The 24,738-nt window shown below is 38.2% G+C and overlaps 1 protein-coding gene across 8 annotated transcripts in view; it reads left to right on the forward strand.

Annotated features, from left to right (window-relative positions):
• MAST2 (microtubule associated serine/threonine kinase 2) overlaps positions 1 to 24,738 on the forward strand; it is a 247,340-nt gene that overhangs the window by 189,029 nt on the left and 33,573 nt on the right. For all 8 annotated transcript variants that reach the window (XM_068539790.1, XM_068539782.1, XM_068539785.1 and 5 more), the window contains exon 5: positions 3,537 to 3,628. In XM_068539790.1, coding sequence (XP_068395891.1) covers positions 3,537 to 3,628 — 92 coding nt within the window. The remainder of the gene's footprint in view (positions 1 to 3,536; positions 3,629 to 24,738) is intronic.

Here is a 24,738-nt window from a genome sequence, read left to right on the forward strand (position 1 = left end):
CTGACCAGGAATTGAACCCGTGCCCCTTGCAGTGGAAGCGCAGAGTCTTAACCACTGGACCGCCAGGGAAGTCCCAAGAAGAGATTTTAAAAATAAAAACAAGTGATTTATATTTACCCACACATTTACCATTTTTGGTGCTTTTCTTTATGTGGATCCAGATTTCCATCTAGTATCATGTTCCTTCTGCCTGAAGGACTTGCCTGAGCATCTGGATGAATGGTGGTGCCATGTAATGAAATAGATAGGGAGGAGTTAGCAGGTTTTAGAGGGAAATTCACTAACTCTGTTGTTAAGTTTGAGATGCCTTTTAGACATCCAGTTAGAGATGTCAAGTAGGTATTTGGATATGAGTCTCACACTCAGAGGTAAGAGCACAGAGTTAGCAATAAAAAGCTGGGTATCATCAACATCATAGATTTAAAGTTATAATACAGGAAAAAATCATTTAGGGAGTGAGTGCAGGGAAAGAAGAAAAGATATTCCACATTTGAGCCCCAGAGTAGTACTACATGGTTTAGAGATCAGGAAGAGCAGGAACTAGCAAAGGGGAATGAAAAGTGAGCAGCTAGTGAGCTAGGAGGAAGACCAGGAAAGCCTCATGTCCTAGAAGCTAAATAAAGAAGTATCTCAAGAAAAGTTACACAGATGTTAGGTTGAACAAAAACAGTCAAACACAAAAAAATACATAGTGTATAATTCTACTTATAGGAAATCCAGCAAAACAAAATTAATTTATAGTGATAGAAGAAAGTAGTTGGGGGATTGACCGGAAGGGGCACATGGGGACTTTCTGGGGTAATAGAATTATTCTGACTTTTGTTTTGGATGTGTTATATGAATGTATACAGTTGTTCAAGGTTCATTGAACAGAACACTCAATTGAATAATTGAATATAAATTATATCCCAATTTGTTTTTTAGAAGAGGGAGTTATAACTGTCGAATGATGTTGAGAGGTTACGTAAGACAAGGACTGAGAATTGCCTGTTGTCAGTGGTGACCTTGATAACAGGCAAGAAAGATGAGGATGATTGTATAGTCTAGAGTGGGTTAAAGAGAGAATAGGAAATGAGGGTATGAAGATGACAAGTACAGAATCCCTGCATGGGATTTTTCCCAAACAGGGGAGCAAAGAAACAGGCAAGTTGGGAGAGGTCTATGAAAGTTTTTTTCTTATTTTCTTGAGATATGAGAAATGACAGCATATTTTTATGATGATGAGAATGATCCATTAGGAAGTAAAAATTCATAAAAGGAAGACAGTGCAGGTACAGACTTCTTGAATAGGGAGTTGGGGGAGTTGACTTTGATAGGAACATGGTCTTTCCTTCTGCTGTTACAGATGGGAAAGTACAGTATATGGACACAGATTTAGGATAATAGATTTTTAATGGCTACTTTTATATTTTTTGGCTGTGTTGGGTCTTCTTTGCTGCGCACAGGCTTTCTCTAGTTGCGGTGAGCGGGGGCTACTCTTCATTGCAGTGTGTGGGCTTCTCATTGCGGTGGCTTCTCTTGTTGTGGAGCACGGGCTCTAGGCGTGCGAACTTCAGTAGTTGTGGCTCGTAGGCTCTAGAGCGCAGGCTCAGTAGTTGTGACGCACTGGCTTAGTTGCTCCACGGCATGTGGGATCTTCTCAGGCCAGGGATCAAACCTGTGTCCCCTGCGTTGGCAGGCAGATTCTTAACCATTGTGCCACCAGGGAAGTCCCAGGCTAATGGATTTTTGTAGCAGAAATATGTAGTACTTCTTTTTGTGTTGATTGTTTTTACCCCTAGTTGAATAAAAAGCAAAGTCAGCAGATGAGGGTAGGATTTGGGGAAGGAGTGCTAGAGGTTTGGGGAGAATTTCTGAATTAGTTTTCTTGGAGAGAGAGCACGTTGCCTAGGTAGATGTAGTATGGACCCACTTTATATTTATCATCATAAACATAAAGAAACACCAGCCAGCATGATTTTGGATTTTTCTTCATTCACCTTTAGCTGCCCGAGTGCATTTGCAAAATAGATGGAAAGTTGGGTTTAAAAGGATTGGGATTTCACCAGGACTGTGGTGTCCTGGGGGATAGCAAGGTTTCAGTTAGAGCTAGAATTTAAACTGAATGTTGAGAAAAGAAGTTAAGGATATAGAGTTTGCTGATGACAGACTGAGTTCAGGGAGGCAGAGCGTAAGCTTTTTTTAAAGATCAAGGAGTAGAGACTGTATCAAATTAGAGATGGAAGTCTTGGGCATTTGATGGTAACGGGGGTAAGGAGGGGGTGTGAGACATGATTAGATTAGTCCTGATGGTATCTTAGGGAAAGTTGCTTATCATTTCTAATCATAATCTCTTGAGATTGATCACAGTCCTTCCAGCGGTTCCTTATCACATTTCCAGTGGTTCTTTGCAGTAGTCTACCAGCCCTACAGAGTCTGGCTGTGGCCTATACCCATAGTTTCTATAACCTACTTCTTTTCCTGTCATTCTCCCTTCCTGCCACCTACTTGTCTTCTTTGCTGTTTCTTAAACATTCTCTCTCTCTTTCTTCATAGCACTTTTCACTCCAGTTTGAGGACAGATAATTCCTCTTGTTCCCTACTACTTCCCTAGCACCTAGAATGGTGCCTGGTGCATAGTAGGTGTTCAGTAAATATTTGTTTGGATGAATATAAATGACAGGCTTCTTTAAGGCCTTTAAAAGATGGGCTGGGGACTTCCCTGGTGGTCCAGTGGCTAAGACTGCGCTCCCAATTCAGGGGGCCCAGGTTCAATCCCTGGTCAGGGAACTAGATTCCGCATGCTGCAACTAAGACCTGATGCAGCCAAATAAATAAATATTTTTAAAAAAGAAAGATGGGCTGACTTTCATATAAATTTATACACACTTTTTAATAGCAGGTACAGCATGAAATGGCCTTTCATCATGATTTGGCTTTCTCCAGTCTCAAGAAAAAGCCTCAGCCATTAACATGTAAAGGAAAACCAACTTTGTAGAAGGAACACAGGCCTGTTCTGAAATTTATGGTGAAATGAGAATATTACTTAATTTATGGTGAAATGAGAATGGATATGTAAATATCCATTGATTAAGCAGTTTTTAAAAGATAAGTTTTATAGATTAAGTTAATAGTTTCATTTTTATGGCAAGAACATTAATTTTTATGAGATATGAGAATATTTATGACTCATGTTTTTTGTTTTCTGAATCAAATTTGCAGTGGTCATTCTTCATTAGATACCATTTAAGACATGGTTGTTACGTTTAAGGAGCTCCTTGGGTATTTGCTTTTAGGAAGCAAAACCTACACGTTGGAAAAGTGCAGTGGCAATACAAGATAAAAGTCAAGACAGGGACAAAAGTTATTCCAAGATGGAACACAGTGAATTATGAAATCTCACTGTGCAAACAATAATTGCTGAGCCAGTTCAGTTTAAAGTATTATACTGCTCAGCTCATGGAATGATGTCACTCTTTTTTTCCTCGATAGCCATTCAAGTTCTCTGGGCCCATGATGCAACCCTGTTATAACTGACATTTGTGTTTTCATTGCAGTTGTCGGACAAGTAACCGCAAGAGTTTGATTGTGACCTCTAGCACATCACCTACACTACCACGGCCACACTCACCACTCCATGGCCACACAGGTGAGTGCTTGAAGATTAAGAAAGGTGGAATAAAAGAGTGGGCACAGATGCCCAATTTCTTTCCTACCTCTCACTTTGTGAGGTTCAGCGTACTACGTTGTCACTTCACGTGGCTGACTGAAGCATACAGGGCTCATGGGCATGCTTTCCATGGGAGAATGTGTTCAGTCTGTTTTTGACTCTTAGTTATTTCTTGCCTTGACCTGTCAACAGTCCTTTTGGTCTTGTACATATCCTGGGTCTACCGCCTTTGTTCTGGAGTGTTGAGAGTGTATTATGGCTCCAGTCATCTGGGGCCATGTGATGAGGGCTCCATTAACATTTTGTCCTATCATGCCCAAGAATTAGGGCTCACAGAGACGGTTTTCTGCCTTATGGGACTCCTAACAACTTTCCCTCTGTTACAACAGGAGTCAACAAAAGTGAGAGGACTGTTTGTTTCATGTTGACATTTGCTTCAATTCCAATATGTGAAATCAGTGATCTCATGCATTCAGACTTTGCTCCATCTGAATTATGGGCTCTTCCAGGCTGTGTAAGGACTGATTTACTTGCCTCTGACTAAGGAATATATAAAAATTATGAGGCAGAAGACCTCATTTGGGTTAGTCATGTATTTTGGTCTAGACATGTATTCTTAAATCCCAGGGGAGCCAGACCAGGGAACTCAGCTTTGTTGAAGGAGTTGTTGCTCTGCAACACTGTTCACTGCTATTCTGTTTACAGTGGAAGTTCCAGACCTGGAGATAATGGAAATAGAGCAGGCTTGGACCCATAGGACGCCATTGCTGCCCTTGGCTTTTAAAGCAAAGCTCTCGTTGTGCTTAGGTACTTCCCTCAGAATTGACTGGGTTAGGTGTTAGCTCAGATAGTGAATTCTAGTCATGAACTTTGTAAAAACTCAGCATATATCTGACTTGGCCTTTTTATCATATAGAAATTAATTTAGCATGTCTAGACCTTGAACATAGTTTCTCAACTGTATTGTGAGTGCTAGGTAGTAATTACTACTTGCAGCTTCTCTCTGAGATGCTATTTAGATTCCTGACAGAGTTTAGGACTAAAGCTTCCCTACTCAAGGGGCTTTGATTGAGAACATCATCTGGCTTTTTCAGCCTGCCTGGGTCTGTGGACTCTAGCCTTGTGTTAATACGTATAACATGCTTAGTACTCCATAAATGTTAGCTATCATCATCATCATCTCTCCTTAAATTAATACAGAAAATCTAGGCAGGCCTCAGATACAGGGAGGAAGAATTGATTTAAAAGCCCAATTCATGGCTGTAGACTCTATACTTAACCAGATGTTGAGAAAGGCAGCGTTAATTGTTCCATACAGATCAAACTTCATATCAGATTAATTCTAAAATTTATACATCCTGATATTTGGGTCCACAGGGTATTCTAAGACTCTTTATTTTCACTGTAAAGTCTGGAATATGTTGAATAATATGGGGCCTGTTGATTTGAAAGTAGGTTCATTTATTCCATACAGTTCAGTTCAATATTAAATGTTTACTATATATAATTAGATTATAACTACAGTAAGGTCAATTCAGTAGGCACTTACTTAGCCATTCTGGAAATGGAACCTTCCTAGTTTATTGTTTTTTTCTTTTAATTAATAAGCTGTTTTTTAGAGCAGTTTTAGATTCACGGCAAAATTGAGCAGAGAGTACAGAGTTCCCATATACCTGTCCCCACACATGTACAGCCTCCCCACTATCAGTATCCAGCACCAGAGTGGCACATTTGTTACAACTGATGAACCTACATTGATACATGATTATTACCCAAAACCCATAGTTTACATTAGGATTCACTCTTGGTGTACATTATATGGGTTTTGACAAATGTATTATGACATGTATCTATCATTGTAGTATCATACAGAGTAGTTTTACTGCCCTAAAAATCCCCTATGTCCTGTCTATTCATCAGTCCCTCCCCCAACCCCTGACATCCACTAGTCTTTTCACTGTCTCCGTAGTTTTGCCTTTTCCAAAATGTCATATAGTTAGAATCATACAGTATGTAGCCTTTTCAGATTGGCTTATTTCACTTAGTAATATACATTTAACTTTCCTCCATGTCTTATCATGGCTTGATAGCTCATTTCTTTTTAGTGCTGAATAATATTCCATTGTCTGGATATACCAGTTAACTTACTCACTGACCTACTGAAGCACATCTTGGTGACTTCCAGGTTTGGGCAGTTATGAATAAAGCTGCTATAAACATCTGTGTGCAAGTTTTTATGTGGGCATAAATTTTCAATTCATCTGATTAAATACCAAGGAGGGTCATTACTGGATTGTATGGTTAAGGGTAGTTTTATAAGAAACTGCCAAATTGTCTTCCAAAATGGCTGAACTATTTTGGCATTCCCACCAGCAACAAATGAGAGTTTCTGTTGCTCCACATACTTTCCAACTTTTGGTGTTGTCAGTGTTTTATAATTTGGCCATTCTAATAGTTTTGCAGTGGTATCTTATTGTTTCCATTTGCATATCCCTAGTGACATATGGTATTGAACATCTTTCTATATGCTTACTTCCCATCTGTATATCTTTGTTGATGAAGTGTCCAGATCTTTTGCTTGTTTTTTAATCAGGTTGTTTGTTTTCTTATTGTTGAGTTTTAAGTGGTTTTTTGTGTATTTTTGGATAACAGTCCTTTATCAGATGTCTCTTGCAAGTATTTCCCCTAGCCTGTGGCTTGTTTTCTCATTCTCTTTTGCAGAGCAGAAGTTTTTCATTTTAATGTAGACCAACTTATCAATTATTTCTTTCATGGATTGTGCATCTGGTATTGCATCTGAAATGTCATTGTCCTGCCGAAGGTCATCAAGGTTCAGTCCTATGTTATATTCTAGGAGTTTTATAGTTTTGTGTTTCATGATTAGGTTTGTGATCCATTTTGAGATAATTTTTATGAAGGTCTGTGTCTATTCTTTTTTTGCATGTGACTATACAGTCGTTGTAGCACTATTTGTTGGAAGGATTGTCTTTTTTCTATTGTATTACTTTTGCTCCTTTGTCAGACATCAGTTAAGTATATTTAACTGATGTGGGTTGTTTCTGGCTCTCTATTCTGTTTCTGTTCTGTTCCATTAATCTATTTGTTCTTTCTCTAATACCACACAGTTTTGATTACTGTAGCTTTATAGTAAGTCTTGAGTTGGGTAATAACAGTCTTACAACTCTGTTTTCTTCTTCAGTATTGAGTTGGCTATCCTGGATCTTTTACCTCTGCATATGAACTTTAGAATCAGTTTGTCCATCCACAGAATAATTTGTTGAGATTTTGATTTGGGATTGCGTCGAATCTATAGATCGAATGGGAAGAGCTGACATCTTGACAGTATTGAGTCTTCCTATCCATGAACATGGAATCTCTCTCCATTTATGTAGTTCTTCTTTGATATCTTTCATCAGAGTTTTGAAGTTTTCCTCATGTAGATCTTGTACATATATAATTTGTTAGATTTATACCTAAGTATTTCATTTTTGGGGTGCTAATGTGATTGGTAATGTTTTTAATTTCAAATTCCACTTGTTCATTGATGGTATAAAGTGTTGACTTCCGTACAGTAACCTTGAATCCTGCAACTTTGATATAATCACTTAAGAGTTTCAGAGGATTTTTGTTGATTTTTTTTTCCAGATTTTCTACATAGGCCATCATGTCATCTGCAAACAAAGACAGTTTATACCTCCTTCCTTCCCAATCTGTATACCTTTTAATTTCTTTTCTTATCTTATTGCATTAGCTGGAACTTCCAGTATGATGTTGGAAGACAATGGTAATGGAAAACATTCCATTTTCCTGATTTTGGCAGGAAAGCTTGAAGTTTCTCACCATTAAATATGATGTTAGCTGTAGTTTTTTTGTAGATGTTCTTTATCAAATTGAGGAACTTCCCTTCTATTCCTAATTTACTGAAAGTTTTTTTTTTCTTTAATGTGTTCTGGATTTTGTCAAATGCTTTTTCTGCATCTGTTGATATGATCATTTGATTTTGCTTCTTTAGCTGTTGATATGATGGATTACATTAATTGATTTTCAAATGTTGAACCAGCCTTGCATACCTGGGATTAAATCCTACTTAGTTATGGTGTATAATTCCTTTTATGCATTGTTGGATTGGATTTGCTAATATTTTGTTAAGGATTTTGTATCCATGTTCATGAGAGATACTGGTCTGTAGTTTTCTTTTCTTACAATGTCTTTGCCTGGTTTTGGTGTTAGGATAATGGCCTCATAGAATAAGTTAGGAAGTGTTCCCTCCACTTCTGTCTTCTGGAAGAGATTCTGGAGAGTTGGTATAATTTCTTTTTGAATGTTTGGTAGAATTCACAAGCGAACCTATCTGGGCCTGGTGCTTTCTGTTTTGGAAGATTATTCATTATTGATTAAATTTCTTTAATACATATAAGCCTATTCAGATTGTCTGTTTCTTCTTATGTGAGATTTGGCAGATTTTGTGTTAAAATAATTGGTGTGTTTAACCTGGGTATCAAATTTGTGGGCATAGAGTTGTTCATAATATTCCTTTATTATCCTTTTAATGCCTGTGGAATCTGTAGTGATATAGCATCTGTTCTGATGGTAGTGACTTGTGTCTTCTCTCTTTTTTCCCTTGGTTAGCCTGGCTAGAGGCATGTCCATTTTGTTGATCTTTTCAAAGAACCAGCTTTTGGTTTTGTTGATTTTCTCTATTGATTTCCTGTTTCCAATTTCATTGATTTCTGCTCTGCTATTGGTTATTTCTTTTCATCTGCTTATGTTAGATTTAATTTGCTCTTTTTCTGGTTTCTTAAGGTGAAGGCTTAGATGATTAATCTTAGATCTTCCTTAATTAATTAATATTCAATTTTTAAAAGTTACACTCCATTTACAGTTACTATAAAATATTGTCTATATTCCCATGTTGTACAATACATCCTTGTAGCCTATCTTTTTTTTTTTTGGCCATGCAGGATCTTAGTTCCCCAACCAGGGATCGAACCTGTGCTCCCTGCAGTGGAAGCACAGAGTCTTAACCACTGGACTGCCAGGGAAGTCCCCCTTGTAGCATGTCTTACACCCAGTAGTTTATATCTCCCACTCCCACTCCCCCACCCCTATATTGCCCATTCCACAAATTTTGATAAGCTACATTTTCATTTTCATTTAGTTAAAAATATTTTAAAATTTCTGTTGAGATTTCTTCTTTGACCCATATGTTATTTTGAACTGTGTTGTTTAATCTGCAAGTATTTTGGAGTTTTCCCAGTTGTCTTTCTGTTATTGATTACTAGTTTAATTCCATTGTGATCTGAAAGCAGGCGTATGAATTCTTTTCTCTTAAATTTGTTAAGGTGTGCCTTATGGCCCAGAATGTGGTCTGTATTGTTGAAAGTTCCATGTGAGCTTGAGAAGAGTGTGTATTCCACTGTTATTGGATGAAGTAGTCTATAGATGTCAATTATGTTTAGTTGATTGATGATGCCATAGACTTCAACTCTCTCCTTACTGATTTTCTACCTGCTGTATTTTTCAGTTTTGGATAGAGGAATGTTGAAGTCTCCAACTATAGTTGTGGATTCATCTATTTCTCCTTGCAGCTCTAACAGTTTTTTGCCTAATGTATTTTGAAGCTCTGTTGTTAGGCACATGCACATTAAGGATTATTATGATGTCTTGGAATACTGACCCCTCTATCATTATATGATGCCCCTCTTTATCTCAATAACTTTTATTCCTCTGAAGTCTGCTGTCTGAATTTAATGTACCTACTTCCACATTCTTTTGATTAGTGTTAGGATGATATCTCTTTTTCTATCCACGTGCTTTTAATTTACATGTGCCTTTATATTTTAAATGACTTCCTTGTAAACTACACTTAGTTGGGTCTTGTTTTTGTTTTTGTTTTAAGTCTATGTGACAATCTCTATCTTTTAATTTAGACCATAGATATTTAAGGTGATTATTGATATAGATAGATTAGTATCTACCATATTTGCTACTGTTTTCCATTGGTTGCGTGTGGTCTTTGTTCCTATTTTTGTCTTCTACTCTTTTGTGGTCTTAATGGAGCATTTTAGATGATTCCATACTCTCTCCTTGTTAGCGTATCAGCTGTATTTTCCTTTCCTTTGTGTGTGTGTGTGTGTGTGTGTTTGTTTTAGAGTTTGCAATATACATTTACAACTGATCCAAATCCACTTTAAAAAACGTTATACTGCTTCACAGTGGTGTAAATTCCTTATAATAATAAAATAATCCTAATTCCTCCCTCCAATCCTTTGTATCACTAAAGGCATTCATTTCACTTATCCATAAGCATATAAACACATAAGAATACATAATTGAATATATTTTTGCATTATTATTTTGAACAAACTGTTGTCTGTTAAATCAATGAAGAATGTAAAAGATCAAAATTTTAATTTTACCTTCACTTACTCCTTCTCTAATGCTATTCCTTTATATAGATCCAAGTTTCTGACCTATATCATTTTACTTCTCTTAGAACTTTTTTTTGGCCATGCCCTGCAGCTCGCAGGATCTTAGTTCCCTGACCAGGGATTGAACCTGGGCCACGGCAGTGAAAGCACCAAGTCCTAACCACTGGACCCTCAGGGAATTCCCTTAGAACTTCCAACATTCCTTGTAAGGCAGGTCTACTGGCAACAAATTCCCTCAATTTTTGATTGTCTGAGAAAACCCTAGTTTCTCCTTCACTTTTGAAGGATAGTACTGCAGGGCACAGAATTTTAGATTGGTAGAGGTTTTTTTTTCCTATCAACTCTCTTGTTTGCATGGTGTCTGAGAAGAAGGATATAATTCTTATCTTTTGCTCCTCTATAGGTAAGATGTTTTTACCCTCTGGTTTCTTTCAAGATTTTTTCATTATCTTTGATTTTTCCAAAGTTTGAATATGATGTGCCTAGGTGTGGTTTTTTTGGCATTTAATCCTGCTTTGTGTTCTCTGAGTTTCCTGCATCTGTGGTTTGGTGTCTGACATTAATTTGGGGAAATTCTCAGTCATTATTCTTTCAAATATTTCTTCTGTTTCTTCTCTGGTATTTCCATTACACAAGTCTTACACCTTTTGTAGTTGTCCCACAGTTCTTGGATATTCTGTTCTATTAATTTCAGTCTCTTTTTTTTTTTTTCTCTCTTTGCTTTTTAGTATTGGAAGTTTCTAGTATCATATCCTCAGGGTCAGAGATTCTTTTCTCACCTGTGTCAGTTCCACTAATGAGCCTTTCAAAGGCATTCTTAATTCTGTTACAGTGTTTTTGACATCTAGTATTTCTGATTCTTTCTTAGAATTTCCATCTCTCTGATTATATTATCCATCTGTCCTTCTTGTTGTCTACTTTTTCCATTAAAGCCCTTAGCATAGGGACTTCCCTGGTGGCGCAGTGGTTAAGAATCCGCCTGCCAATGCAGGGAACATGAGTTTGATCCCTTGTCTGGAAAGATCCCACATGCCATGGAGCAACTAAGCCCGTGCGCCACAACTACTGAGCTTGAGCTCTAGAGCCCACGAGCCACAACTGCTGAGCCCGCGTGCCACAGCTACTAAAGCCCGCACACCTAGAGCCCGTGCTTCGCAACAAGAGAAGCCACCGCAATGAGAAGCAGCACATGCACCGCAACAAAGAGTAGCCCCCACTCACCACCACACAAAGAGCAGCCCACGCTCGCCACAACTAGAGAAAGCCTGCACGTAGCAACGAAGACCCAACACAGGCAAAAACAAATAAATTTATTTATTTATTTATTTATTTATTTTTTTAAAGCCCTTAGCATATTAATCATAGTTTTAAAAAAATTCTTGTTCTGATAATTCCCACATTCCTATCATATCTGACTCTGGTTCTGATGCTTATTCAGTCTCTTCAGACTGTGTTTTTTGCCTTTTAGAGTGCCTTGTAATTTTTGGTTGAAAAGCAAACCTGATGTAAAAGGAATAAAAGGAATCACTATAAATAGGCCTTTAGTAATGTAGTAGTAAGGTGTCGGGAGAGGGGAAGTGTTCTGCAGTCCTCAGTCTTTTGGTGAGCCTGTGCCCTTGAACTGTGAACTTCACCAGTGCTTCTTAGTTCTCTCCCAACCTTAGATAGGATATGGCTGGAGGGTGCTGGAGTTAGGTATTTCCCCTCTCCCAGGTAGGTTAGGCTCTGATCAAACCTCAGAAGGCTAAGCTCTGGTAAAAATAGTTTCTCCTGTGAACAGACCTTGGTAAGAAGAACAGAATGCTCTGGCCTATTTCGAAATGGTTCCTTTACCCCTTCCCCTGCTGGAAGCTTGAGGGGATTTTTCTCAGATCTTCACTGTGAGAACCTGGTAGGACTCTTGTAGGTAAAACTCAAAATACTGTGGGGACCCCTCTGTGACTGCATCCCCTGGGAGTTTTTAACTCTCAAAGTTGTGCACACTGAGCCTCTAGCAACTCATCAATTACAGTTCAGGTTTTCCTACCTTGGCACTGGTTCCCAGGGAGGAACCAACAGGGGTTTCTGCTGTGTTAAGTTGTGATACTCTGTATCTGCCTGTCTCTCTCTCTCATTTTAGGGGCAGTGGTTTGCCCTGGGACTTCACTTCTCTGACAGAAGAGAAGAGCTGTTTGTTTGTTTGATTTGTTCAGCTTTTTACTTGTTAGGATGAAGCAGCAACCTCTAAACCCCTAACGTGCCAGACCATACATGGGAAGTTAGTTCATTTATTTTTATTGCCTATAGAGTATTCCATTATATAACCGTACAAAAATTACATATTAATTTTTTTATTGATGGACATTATATTAGTCTGGACCTAATCAGGAGACAGAAACCACACAGTGGTTTAAACAGGTGAAGTTGAATAGAATTATAAACTATGACAATAAAAGAAGGCCAGAGCTGGTCCATAGCCGCTGAGCAATCAGCAAAGCAGCCCTCCGGAGCACTAGCATGGCAACCAGTATCCAGGCCTGCACAGAGAGTGGGAGGCATAGTGCATATTATATCCCTCAGGAACAACATGGAAGACAAACCCTGGGGTGCAGGGAGTGGACCAGGCAAACAGAGGGAGTCAGGGCACTAGTGTGGGCATGCCTGGGGCATACAGTATCCTTGCAGGGAGGGCTGTGGAAAGGTGATCACCAGGTCAGGTCAGCGATGCCAGGTTGCGAGCATGTGACTAGGTCAGAGCACCCCTGCCTGTCCTCACTGACACACTACTGAGCCACACTACTGACTGAAGGCGCAGTTGCTGGGACTGCACCCAGAGCCTCTTCCTTCTACAGTGTCCCTCCAGCACCCTATACTGCGAAAGTTTAATATTATGTTCACTATAAAGGAAGTACCTAAAGGAATTCTCTCCTCTGTGGCAGAGCAGGTATTAAAGGATGAATTTGGAGTTGAGAGGTATTAAGTTGGTAACTAGCACAGACATTTAGATTGTTTTCAGTTTTTCACTGTTATGGTCAATGTTGCAACAAACATCCTTCCTTATGTTCTTCTTGTATATATGTATAAACACTGTCTAAAAATTATATGTAGGCGTGAACTTGCTGAGTCATATTTTCAAAATAAGATTAACAGGTCAGTGGGCATGCATGTTTATATGATGTTTGTTACATGTCATCTGATTTTAAACTAGTGTAATGGGACTAAAAGTGTGTCTTCCTTAAGCCTTCAGCCCCTATCTTCCAGGGTCAAGAGCAATCCCCAGTAATCCACTCCTCTTTACTCCCTAACACTTGCAGCCTCCTCACCTCTTATCAGTCTTGAATCCACTAGGACAAGTTTCATTATCCCTTATCCCTGTCAGTCACCACAGGAACCGCCAGGTATTTGCCCCTTCTGTCTCCTACACTCCTAGCTCCTATAAATCTCTGAACATTCCCTGCTCTGACCCTTTTTCTCATCCCTCTCTGACTCTTGAAACTCTTCCAATGTACCTTCTGGAATTCATAGTCCATCAGTCTTGTTCTAATGAAATCCTGGGGAAAAGGGAAGGGTTAGAACACTGGCTGTCTGCAGCCCTCTGAAGTGTTAGCTCTTACCGCTCCCATGGCCTCCTACCATTGGGCCTTGTCTTTTCATTATTCTCCCTCTCTTCTTCCTAATGCCCTAAAACTTTGAATCTTATGCCATTAAATTATATCACTCACTACCCATCATTGCAGCTGTAAATATCTTAGTTCTTGACTCACTATTACTCTTCAGTTCTAACTCCTCTGTTATTCTTGATAGTTTCAATACACTTATGTTGAGGATCTTTTCAGTTCTTAGGACTTTCAGTTCTTTGAACTCCTGTCTTCCAGTGAGCTTCTCCTCCATACTTCCTTGGTCACATATGCCCTATACCTATACTTTAGACCCTGTCTCCATAACTTTAGTTTCATTCTTCCTGCTCTCCAAGCACTAACCCAGTCCTTCTACCTTGTGCCATCTAGAAACCTCATCCCCCGAAAACCAATCATTTGATTCCAGGACCTCTGATCCTTGGAACCCTTAAATATTTTAAGTTTGAAATGCCTTTTAGACACTGGTATGGGCCAGTCAATATATTAGTCTTGATTTCAGGACAGAGAAGTAGGGCTGAAGAGTGCCTGGAAGAAAACATGAGGAGCTAGCAGGATACCTACCCCATATTTCGGCCCGGTGGTATACAAAGGGGTGTGTGAAAGCAAACAGTCATTACTTGAGAGAGCTGCAAGGAGAGCTGTGTCCACAGGGGACAGTCAAGTTTCACCTAATTTGTTAAAGGCTATACTAAATGTATGTCCAGGGTGCTTGGGAGTACAAAACTGGCATTTAGAAGACCAGTTCAGAGGCCCTGGCCATTGTCAAGATGTAAGGAAGTATTAGAAATGGAGAAAATATTTGAATATGGGAAAATTTATGAGATCAAATCAGCAGGGATTAGATTGTCTCCAGATTTCCTGTTTGGGTGATTAATGAGTGATGATACCCTTAACTTAAATAAGCAGTATTGAAGAGAAGAATATATTTAGGGAAAGGAGAAAGAAGATCCCAGAAACAAATCCATACATATATGGACACTTGATTTATGACAGAGGTGACACTGGGACAATTGGATGTTCATATGGAGAAATTGAAAGAATTAGCTCTTACTTCACAAAAATCAGTTCAGGTGAACTGTAGTGTTTTTTTTCAGCTTCAGTAAGGTATAATAGATAAATAAAATGGTAAGATATTTAAAGTATACACATGATGATTTCATATACGTGAATTGTAGATTTAAATGTGAAAGCCAAAACGCTAAACTTTTAGAAGGTATGCAGTAGAACATCTTCATTTTTTTAAAAGGACATAAAGGGAATTGGAAATACATAAAGGGAATTTTTTGTAAAGGACATAAAGGAAAAAGGTAATACATTTGAATACATTAGAATTTTTAGTCACCAAAAGGTACCATGAAAAGGCAAGCCACAAAGTGAGAGAAGATAATTATGACACTTAAAATTGACAAAGGGCTTGGATTCAGAACATTTAAAGGACTCCAGCAAATCAATAAAATAAAAAGATAGTATGATTGAAAAATGGCCAAGAGACTTGAACAGGCAGTTCACAGAAGCAATCCAAATGGCCAATAAGTACGTGAAAAGATACTTTAATCTCATTGGTAATTATGGAAATGCAAAATAAAATCACAGTGAAATGCCATTATATTACTGTCAAACATGGCTTAAATTTAAATGACAGAACAAAGTATAGATAAGTATATGAAACAGTGGGAACTCTTAAGCATCACTGGTGGAACTATAAATTGGTACATCCATTTTGCAAAAACAGTTTGGCATTTTCTTACGTAAAGTTTAAAAATAGACAAACTAGAGCACAAAAGGTCACATATTGTATGATTCCATTTTTATGAAATGTCCAGGATAGGCAATTCCATAGGAACAGAAAGTAGATTAGTGTTTGCCAGATTCTTGGGGGAGAGCAGAATCAGGAGTGACTATCAACAGGTACAGTTTCTTTTTTGAGTGATAAAAAATGTTCTGGAAGTAGATAGTGGTGATGGTTGCACAGCTTTGTGAATATACTAAAACTGCTACACTGTGCACTTTAAAAGGGTGAATTTTATGATATGTGACTTATCTCTTTTTTTTGGCCACTCCATGTGGCTTGTGGGATCTTAATTCCCCGAACAGGGATCGAACCTGGGGCCCCAGCAGTGGAAGTGCAGAGCCTAATCACTGGACCACTAGGGAATTCCCTACATATCAGTTTTTTAAATTGAGAAAAACTAAACTCAAGTATTTAGAGCTGCATATTTAGTTGGTAAAGCTATAAGGAAATGATTGCCATAAAAGTCAGGGTAATGTTTACCTTTAATGGGGATGGGGAGGGGTTTTGACTGGAAGGATTACGCAGAGGGATTTTGGAAGATGGCATTGTTAACCTGGATGGTATTTATGCAGGTGCTTGCTATATAATTATATTATTTTATAACTAGCTAAACTGTATAAATGAAACAACTGGTTCAAGGTCAACTGACTGTCAACTGAAAAAAATACACAACGTGAGAGTTGTGAGTTAAGTTTTATTGGGGGCAAAATGAGGACTATGGCCTTGGAGACAGCATTTCAGATAGCTCCGAGAAACTTCTCCAAAGAGGTGGGGGGGGAGGTCAGTGTATATGTGATTTTGATAAAGGGTGAGTACATGCAATCAAGCACATATTTTTGCAGAAGGTTTCTGCTAGTCTCTTGAAGGTTACTGTTAGTTACGAGGAGCAGGCGTCACCATGAAGGATTTTAGTGCTTTTCTAGATACGAATAGATGCAAGAATTGGGTTCATAAAATCTTCTCCTGAAAATATCTAACCATCTGAAAACCTGTTCTGCCAGTTTTTCCTAGAGCACAGAGTGCCTCATTCCTGAACTCCACCCTGAACTCCTTTCAGGGGGTGTTGATGGTCAGCAGCTGCATCGGCTAATTTGATCCTTGTAGAGGTAGATGGCAAGTGCCGGTTTGTAGGTGACAGATCCCAGTTGTTTGTTTATATGTTTTATTATAACTTGTTTTGCTGGGATGGATGATTACTTGTCTTTGACTATTTTTTCCAACTGCTAAACTGCTTGGTAAAGTTGAAAAAGCCTGCTTTCTGGGCTGCTGGATTTTCCATCAATTTTTTGTCCTGTTGAGCCATTTCTGGTTGTTTTTAAGGAAAAGTTCTTCTCAATGATGTGTTTTGTTTTTGTTTTTGTTTTTTTCTGGAGCCAGAACTGTGAATGTAATTCAGTAAGAAGGGTCAATTTAAATATTTTCTTCAAATGTTAACAGTCTAATATCTTGATCTTCCCTCAAAAGAAGACCAATTCAAATTATTGATTTTCTTCTGTCACAATCTTCATATTAGTAATTTTTGGCTGTTTGGCAAAATGAATATTGGAGAAGTAGAGAAAACACAGTAAGGTAGCACAAACTTTTTAGGCCTTAGCACCTGTATAATAAACAATTTCTACAGTTTTTATCCCAGGTTCCTGGCACAGAGCTTCTAAAAACCTTGGCATTTCCTGAGTGATAGAGTGTCTTTGTTATGCCAATGAGGTAACTCAGGGTGGCCCCCTAGATAGCTTCAGGATGGCAGCTGGTCATCAGGAAAACCAACCATATGATTAGAAAGTTAGGACTTTGGTCCAGACCAACCTCATGGGGAGGGGAAGGAGCTGGAGATTGAGTTCAATTGTGTAGCCAGTGATATAATCAGTTATGCCTGTGTAGTGAAACTCCATTGAAAACTGTAGACACCAAAGCTCAGAGCAGAGCTTCCTGGTTGGTGAACACATTTATGTGCTGGAAGGGGGACATACCCAGATTCCACAAGGAGAGGACACAGGAGTTCTGCATTCCTTCCCTGACTTCACCTGTGTACATCCTCTAAACTAAAACTGTAATAGTAAATATAATACTTTCGGAGTTCTGTGAGTTGTTCTAGTGAATTATTGCAGCTGGGGGAAGGCAAGGAAGGCAAGGAAACTTCCAAATTTATAGTCAGTGGGTCACAACTATAGGCACCTCCCTCCTCCCAAGATTTATGGCTGGTATAGGAAGTGAGGCAGTCTCGTTAAGGACTTTGCCCTAAACCTGTTGGGTCTGTGCTAACTGTGTGTGGTTGGTGTCAGAATGGAATTGCAGTACACCCAGTTAGTGTCAGAATAGTACCTTTTTTGAAAAGTGTATTGGAGCCTGGCCAGTTGGGAGGAATGCTTGTTATAATCTGTTTATTATTTCATCAGCTTCCAGGTGGTAGGAATCCATTGTTACTTACCCCTGAACCATAGATGCTTTTTGCCAAAGATTACAATCACATACATAGAGATCTGTTTTGGACTATGTCCTGGCAACTACCCCCATAACTTGCAAGCCATTTCCTTTCTGTGATGTTGGCAGTATTTGGAATATAAGATGTTGAATTGTGAACCAACTCTAAAATGTTCTAACGAACAAATGTATAAACCTTAATAACTGATAAATTAATAAGTACTTACTTCATTGACACTGGAATAAAGATGTACCATATGGTGCCCTTAATTCGGGTAAATGCCATCAGGGGTTCAAAAACAGGCAAGTAGGGACTTCTCTGGTGGCGCAGTGGTTAAGAATCCACCTGCCAATGCAGGGGACACGGGTTGGAGCCCTGGTCCGGGAAGATCCCACATTGCCGCGGAGCAACTAAGCCCATGAGCCACAATTACTGAGCCTGCGCTCTGGAGCCTGCGAGCCACAACTACTGAGCCTGCGTGCCACAGCTACTGAAGCCCGTGCGCCTAGAGCCCGTGCTCCGCAACAAGAGAAGCCACCACAATGAGAAGGCTGCGCACTGCAACGAAGAGGAGCCCCCGCTCGCTGCAACTAGAGAAGAGCCTGCATGCAGCAACAAAGACCCAATGCAGCCAAAAATAAAATAAACAAATAATAAATTTAAAAAATAATAAGCAAGCAGAGGAGAAAGAGGACATAGTTTAAAACTCAGAAAAAGCCTTTGATATAGAAGCTGTTGCAAACTAACTCTGGGTGAATACAGTCCGACTTTGGCTTTATGGAGGCCTTAATCATCTATCATTTGACTTATTGAAGAAACCCCTTAATTCCTTTTCTCTTTCTACTGAGTCCAGTCTAAAGTTTGAAGCTGGACATTTTTTGTGATATATCACTTTGTACCTGTCATTCTACTGCTTAGAATTTTCAAATAGCAGCATTCATCGAAGTGGTTCTCTAAAGGTGATCCCCTTGGGTATGGGGGAAAATATACAAACTTTTACTTTTCTTTTTTTTAAAATTTAATTAATTAATTAATTTTTGTACACTTGTAGAACGGTGTGGAGGGACTTTTGGAAAGTTTGTATAAGAAGGAAATTTACTGGTTGTAATATGCTGACTAGGAGGTATTTGCGGGGTGAGGGGAGGCAAATACTCCTATCCCTTCAGGGTGAAGGTGACATTTTAACAATGAGTGAAAAAGTAGCTACAGTTTGAAAGAAGTTTGTGCCACAGAGAGAGCATTTTGAAAATGGATGTTTTGAAATGTTCCCATCTATATGTGATTTTATTGACAAAAATGATGTCACCTATTGAAACAGGTAAATCTGCCACTTTTTAAAAAACATTGGAAATAGAATATTTCTTATCTTCCAAATGAAAAGTTCAATAGATTTTGAACCTATTTGTTAAGAATTAAAAAAACATTATAGGGACTTCCCTGGTGGTGCAGTGGTTAAGAATCCGCCTGCCAACCCCACGTACAGGGGTTCCATCCCTGGTCCGGGAAGATTCCACATGCTGAGGAGCAGCTAAGCCCGTGCACCACAACTACTGAACGCATGCCACAACTACTGAAGCCTGTGTGCCCTAGAGCCCGCGCACTGCACCTACTGAGCCCATGCACCGCAACTTCTGAAGCCCGCGTGCTCTAGGGCCCATGTTCCGCAACAAGAGAAGCCACCGCAATGAGAAGCCCGCACACCACAACGAAGAGTATTCCCCGCTCACTGCAACTAGAGAAAGCCCGCGTGCAGCAACGAAGACCCAATGCAGCCATAAATAAATAAATAAACTTTAAAAAAATTTATTAAATATTTCCATTAGTTTCCGAGAAAAACTGCTTGACGTCACAGAAGACAGAAGAAAGTTTTATCACCCTTTGAATAAAATTGAAATGATCTAATAAACAGAGCCAATAATGTACTGCTTTCATTGGGAGCTACATGTCTGTGAGGTTTATTTTCCACCTATAATAAAACCAATCACAAAATCTAAATTTAAAAACCGAACTGCAAAAGACCTAAGATTTCTAAAAATATGAACCATCTTCAGTCACACTGCACTTTTTTTAAAAAAGCAAACAATTGTGTAACATGAATAAAATAAATTTTAATTTTTAAAATATTTGTTTTAAGGCATACATTTTGATAACTTTTGACATACTTATACATCTGTGAAACTATCACCACCATCAAAATAGTGAATATATCCATCATGTCCAAAAGTTTCTGCAGTGTCCTTTTATAATTCCTTCCATCTCCAGGCAACCACCGATCTGCTTTCTGTCACTTATAGATTAGTATGAATTTTGTAGAATTTTTATCTAAGTGGAATCACATAGTATGTATTCTTTTTTTTGTCTGGCTTCTTGTCCTTTGCATTTCCATGTGAATTTTAAAAGCAGCTTATCCAAAAGGCAACTGGTGGGGAAGGTTGTGCATGAGTGAGGGCAGGGGATATATGGAAAATCTCTGTACTTTTGGCTCAATTTTGCTGTGAACCTAAAACTGCTCTTTAAAATAGTCTTTTTTTCTTTTTTAAGGCAGTTGGGATTTTGATTTTGATTATGCTAAACGTGTAGATCAGTTAGGGGAGAAGTGACTTCTTAATATTGACCCTTCTTACTCATGGGCTATTTCCCCATTTATTTAGGCTGTCTTTAATTTCTCTTAACACTTTTGTATAGCTCTTGTACATCTTTTGTCAAGTTTACCTCTTAAGTATTCCATATTTTTAATGCAGTAAATGGTATTGCTTTTATTTTCAATTTCTGATTGTTGCTAGTATATAGAAATATAGTAGATTTTTGTATATTGATCTTATATCCTGTAGCCTTGCTAAACTTGCTTATTATAAGTAGCTTTATTGTAGATTCTGTCAGATTTTCTACATAGACGATCATGTTGTCTATGAATAAATACAATTTTTTTTCTTCCTTTCTGATCTGGATACTTTTTAAAATTTCTCTTTATCGCCTATTTCACTCACTAGATCCTCCAGTACAGTTTTGAATGGAAATAGTGAGCATGGACGTCCTTACCTTATTTCCGATCCTAGACCATTTTGTCTTCACCATTAAGGAAATGTTAGCTATGGGTTTGTCATAGATGCCTTTTATCAATTTAAGAATGTTTCCTTCTATTCCTAGTTTGGAGAAAGTTTTTATGAAAAATGGTTGTTGGATATTTGCCAAATGCTTTTTCTGTGTCTAATGCAATGATATTACGGTTTTTCTTTTTTAGCCTATTATTATGGTGGGTTTTATTCATTGATTTTTCAGATTTTAAACCAACTTGTATTCCTGGGATGAACCCTACTTGGTCATAATGTATTATCCTTTTAATATATTGTTGGATTTGATTTGTTTAAATTTTGTTGAGAATGTACAATATATTCATCTTTGGCTGGTTTTAGTATTAAGAGTAATGGTAACTTCATACAATGAGTTGGGAAGGATTCCCTTCTCAGTGTTCTGGAAGAGTTTGTGTAGAATTGTTATTATTTCTTCCTTAAATGTTTGGTAGAATTCTCCAGTTAAGCCATCTTGGCCTGGAGTTTTCTTCGTGGGAAGGTTCTAAAGAATAAATTTAATTTGTTTAATAGATACAAGGCTATTCAGGTAATCTATTTCTGAATGAGCTTTGGTGGTTTGTATCTTTAATACAAATTTCAATGCCATCTAAGTTGTCAAATTAATTGACATAAGCTTGTTCATAATATTGCCTGATTATTCTTCTGATATCTGTACAATCTGTAGGATGTCACCTCTTTCATTCCTGATGTCAGTATTTTGTGTCTTCTCTCTTTTTTTCCTGATCAGTATGTCTATAGTTTATTGATCTTAAAAGATCTGTATATGGTTTTGCTAATTTTCTCTATTGTTTTTCTTTGTTTTTTAATTGATTTCTTCAGTTATCTTTGTGCTTTCCTTTATTCTGGGTTTCATTTGCTCTTTTTCTAATTTCTTAAGATAGAAGCTGAGGTCACTGAATTGAGTCATTCTTTTCTAATACAGGTATTTAGTGATATAATTTTCCTGCTATGGAATTGCTTTAACTGATATGATATGTTTTCATTTTTATTTAGTTTAAAATACTTTTCTAATTTCCCTTTTTGTTTCTGCTTTGACCCACAGATTATTGAGAAGTGTGTTGTTTAGTTTCCAAATATTTAGAGATTTTCCAAAGGTCTTTCTGTTACTGATTTCTAATTAAATATCATTGTGGTCAGAGAACATACTTTATATGTCTTGAATTCTTTTAAATTTATTGGATCTTGTTTTATGGACCAGAATATGATCCTTCTTAGTACATGTTCCATGTTCACTTGAAAAGAATGTATATTCTGCTGTTGTTTGGTATTTTTTCCTTAAGTGTTTGGTCAAATTTATCAGTGAAATATCTGAGACTGATCTTTTCTTTTTTGAATGATTATGAATATTGATACTTTCTTTAATAAGTTCTTTCTTTTTTTATCCAGTCTTACAATCTCTGTCTTTTAATTGGGGCTTTTAGACTATTTACATTTACTTACTATTGTTGTTGATATGGTTTGGTTTAAATCTGTCACCTTCCTATTTGTTTTCTAATTGTACCATCTGTTTTTTCTTCTTTGCTCTTTTGCTCTTTTATTTGGGGTTTAGTGGTTTTTATTCCATTTCATATCCTTTATTGGCTTATGAGCTATAACTCTTTGTTATTTAGTGGTTGGATTAGCATGTATAGTATATATCTTTATCACCATACTAAACCACTTCACATATAGCTAACTTTTCCAGTGCTCTTCATTCTTTTGTGTAGATCTATATTTCCTCCTAGTATTATTTTCCTTCTGCCTAAAGGAAATTTTAAAAATATTTCTTGTAGTGCAATCTTCTGTTGAGGATTTCGTTTGGCTTTTTTATCTGAAAATATCTTTATTTCACCTTTGTTTTTAAAAATATTTTAAAAATATTTTCACTGGTGCAATGACTTCTGACACTAACTGCCCAGAATTAGGCGAGACTTCTCAGGTTATGGGCACAGTCCTCCACAAAACTATCATTACTTTAGACATCCATGCTTGGTGATTCCCAGGCCACCCATAATTCTGACCAATTGGATACAAATTCAAGGGTTCCCACTACCTCCTCAGGTTTAGTAATTTGCTAGAATGACTTACAGAACTCAGGAAAGCACTATACTTACAAATACAGTTTTATTATAGCAAAAAGGGTACATTAAGAACCAGCCAGGGACTTCCCCGGTGGTCCAGTGGTTAAGAATCCGCCTTCCAACGTAGGGGACATGGATTTGATCCCTGGTCGGGGAACTAAGATCCCACATGCCATGGGGCAACTAAGCCAGCACGCTCTAGAGCCTGCTTACCACAACTGGAGAGCCCACACGCCACAACTACTGAGCCTGTGCACTCTGGAGCCCACGCGCCACAACTAGAGAGGCTGCGCACTACAAGTACTGAGCCTGTGCGCCACAACAAAGAGCCTGCGTGCACCACAACTAAGACCCAATGCAGCCAAATAAATAAAAGAATCAGCCAAAAAAAGAGACTTATAAGGTGAGGTCTGGGAGGGTCCCACGTGTGAAGCTTCCAGTGCCTTCTCTCCATGAAGTCTAGATGCATCAATCCCCCAGCACGCTGGTGTGTAACAGTACGCAGAGTATTATTAACCAGGAAAGCTCATCAAAGCTTTGGTGTCCAGAGTGCTTATTGGGGTTTCATTATGTAGATGTGATTGATTGATTCATTGGCTATGTGATTGAACTCAGTCTGTAGCACCCCTCCATTCCCTGGAGGTCAGAGTAATATCAGATGGCTTAAAGCCCCAGCCCTCTAGTCACATGATTGGTCATCTCATTTGCATAAACTGTCTGGCCCCACCATAAATAACAAAGACACTCCCATCACTTGGGAAATTGCAAAGATTTAGAGGCACATTCCCAGGAACTGGGGACAAATGCCACCAGATTCTTTATTACACAATAGCTGGTATAGAATTCTAGGTTGGTAGGATTTGTGGTTTTTTTCATTAATTTAAAGATGTTCCATTGCCTTCATGCATTGTTTTCAATGAGAAGTCTGCTATAATCCTTATCTTTGTTTCTCTGTATATAACATGTCTTTCTTACCCCCCTATCCACCTCCCAACTGCTTCTAAGATTTTTCTTTTTATCATGAGTTTTGAGCAATATGATTATAATGTGCTTTGGTATAGTTTTCTTCCTCTTTCTCTCAGGGTTCTTGGAGATTCTTAGATATGTGCGTTTATAGTTTTTTTCCACCAAATTTGGAAAACTGTCAGCCATTATTTCTTCAAATATGTTTTCTGCTCCCCCACTCTCTTCTCCTTTAAGGATTATTAGTCTGCTTGAAGTTGTCTCACAGCTCAGTGATGTGCTGGTTTTTATTATTGTTGTTGTTGTTGTTTACAGCTTTATTTCCTCTTAGTGTTAGTTATTTCTGACATATGTGTGTTCTGTGAATCCCTAGCTTTACTGTGAGCGCCTGGAAGATTCATGTTCTTCCCGATAACCATCACCACACCAGGTCCTTGGAAGGCTGGTCATTGTTTGTAGGATACTCATGTCCGGCGATTTCCTTGAGGCTTTAGCTGGGTGGTTTTGGGAACCAACAAAGGGCATCTAGTTTTACATGTCAGGGATCAAACTGAAGGTACTTTTTAATCTCTGAGATGACACTATTTAAAAAGAATAGGGATTTTTTTTTTTTAAGACCTTGATAATTCTGAGGAGGCCTGATTCTTTTTAAGTCCTGCCTAAGGAAACAGTTGTTCTAAATCACTTTTCTCACACCCTGGTGGCATGTGCCAGC

This window comes from Eschrichtius robustus, chromosome 3, assembly GCF_028021215.1.
Source record: "Eschrichtius robustus isolate mEscRob2 chromosome 3, mEscRob2.pri, whole genome shotgun sequence".
In the NCBI taxonomy this organism is placed as follows: Eukaryota; Metazoa; Chordata; class Mammalia; order Artiodactyla; family Eschrichtiidae; genus Eschrichtius; species Eschrichtius robustus.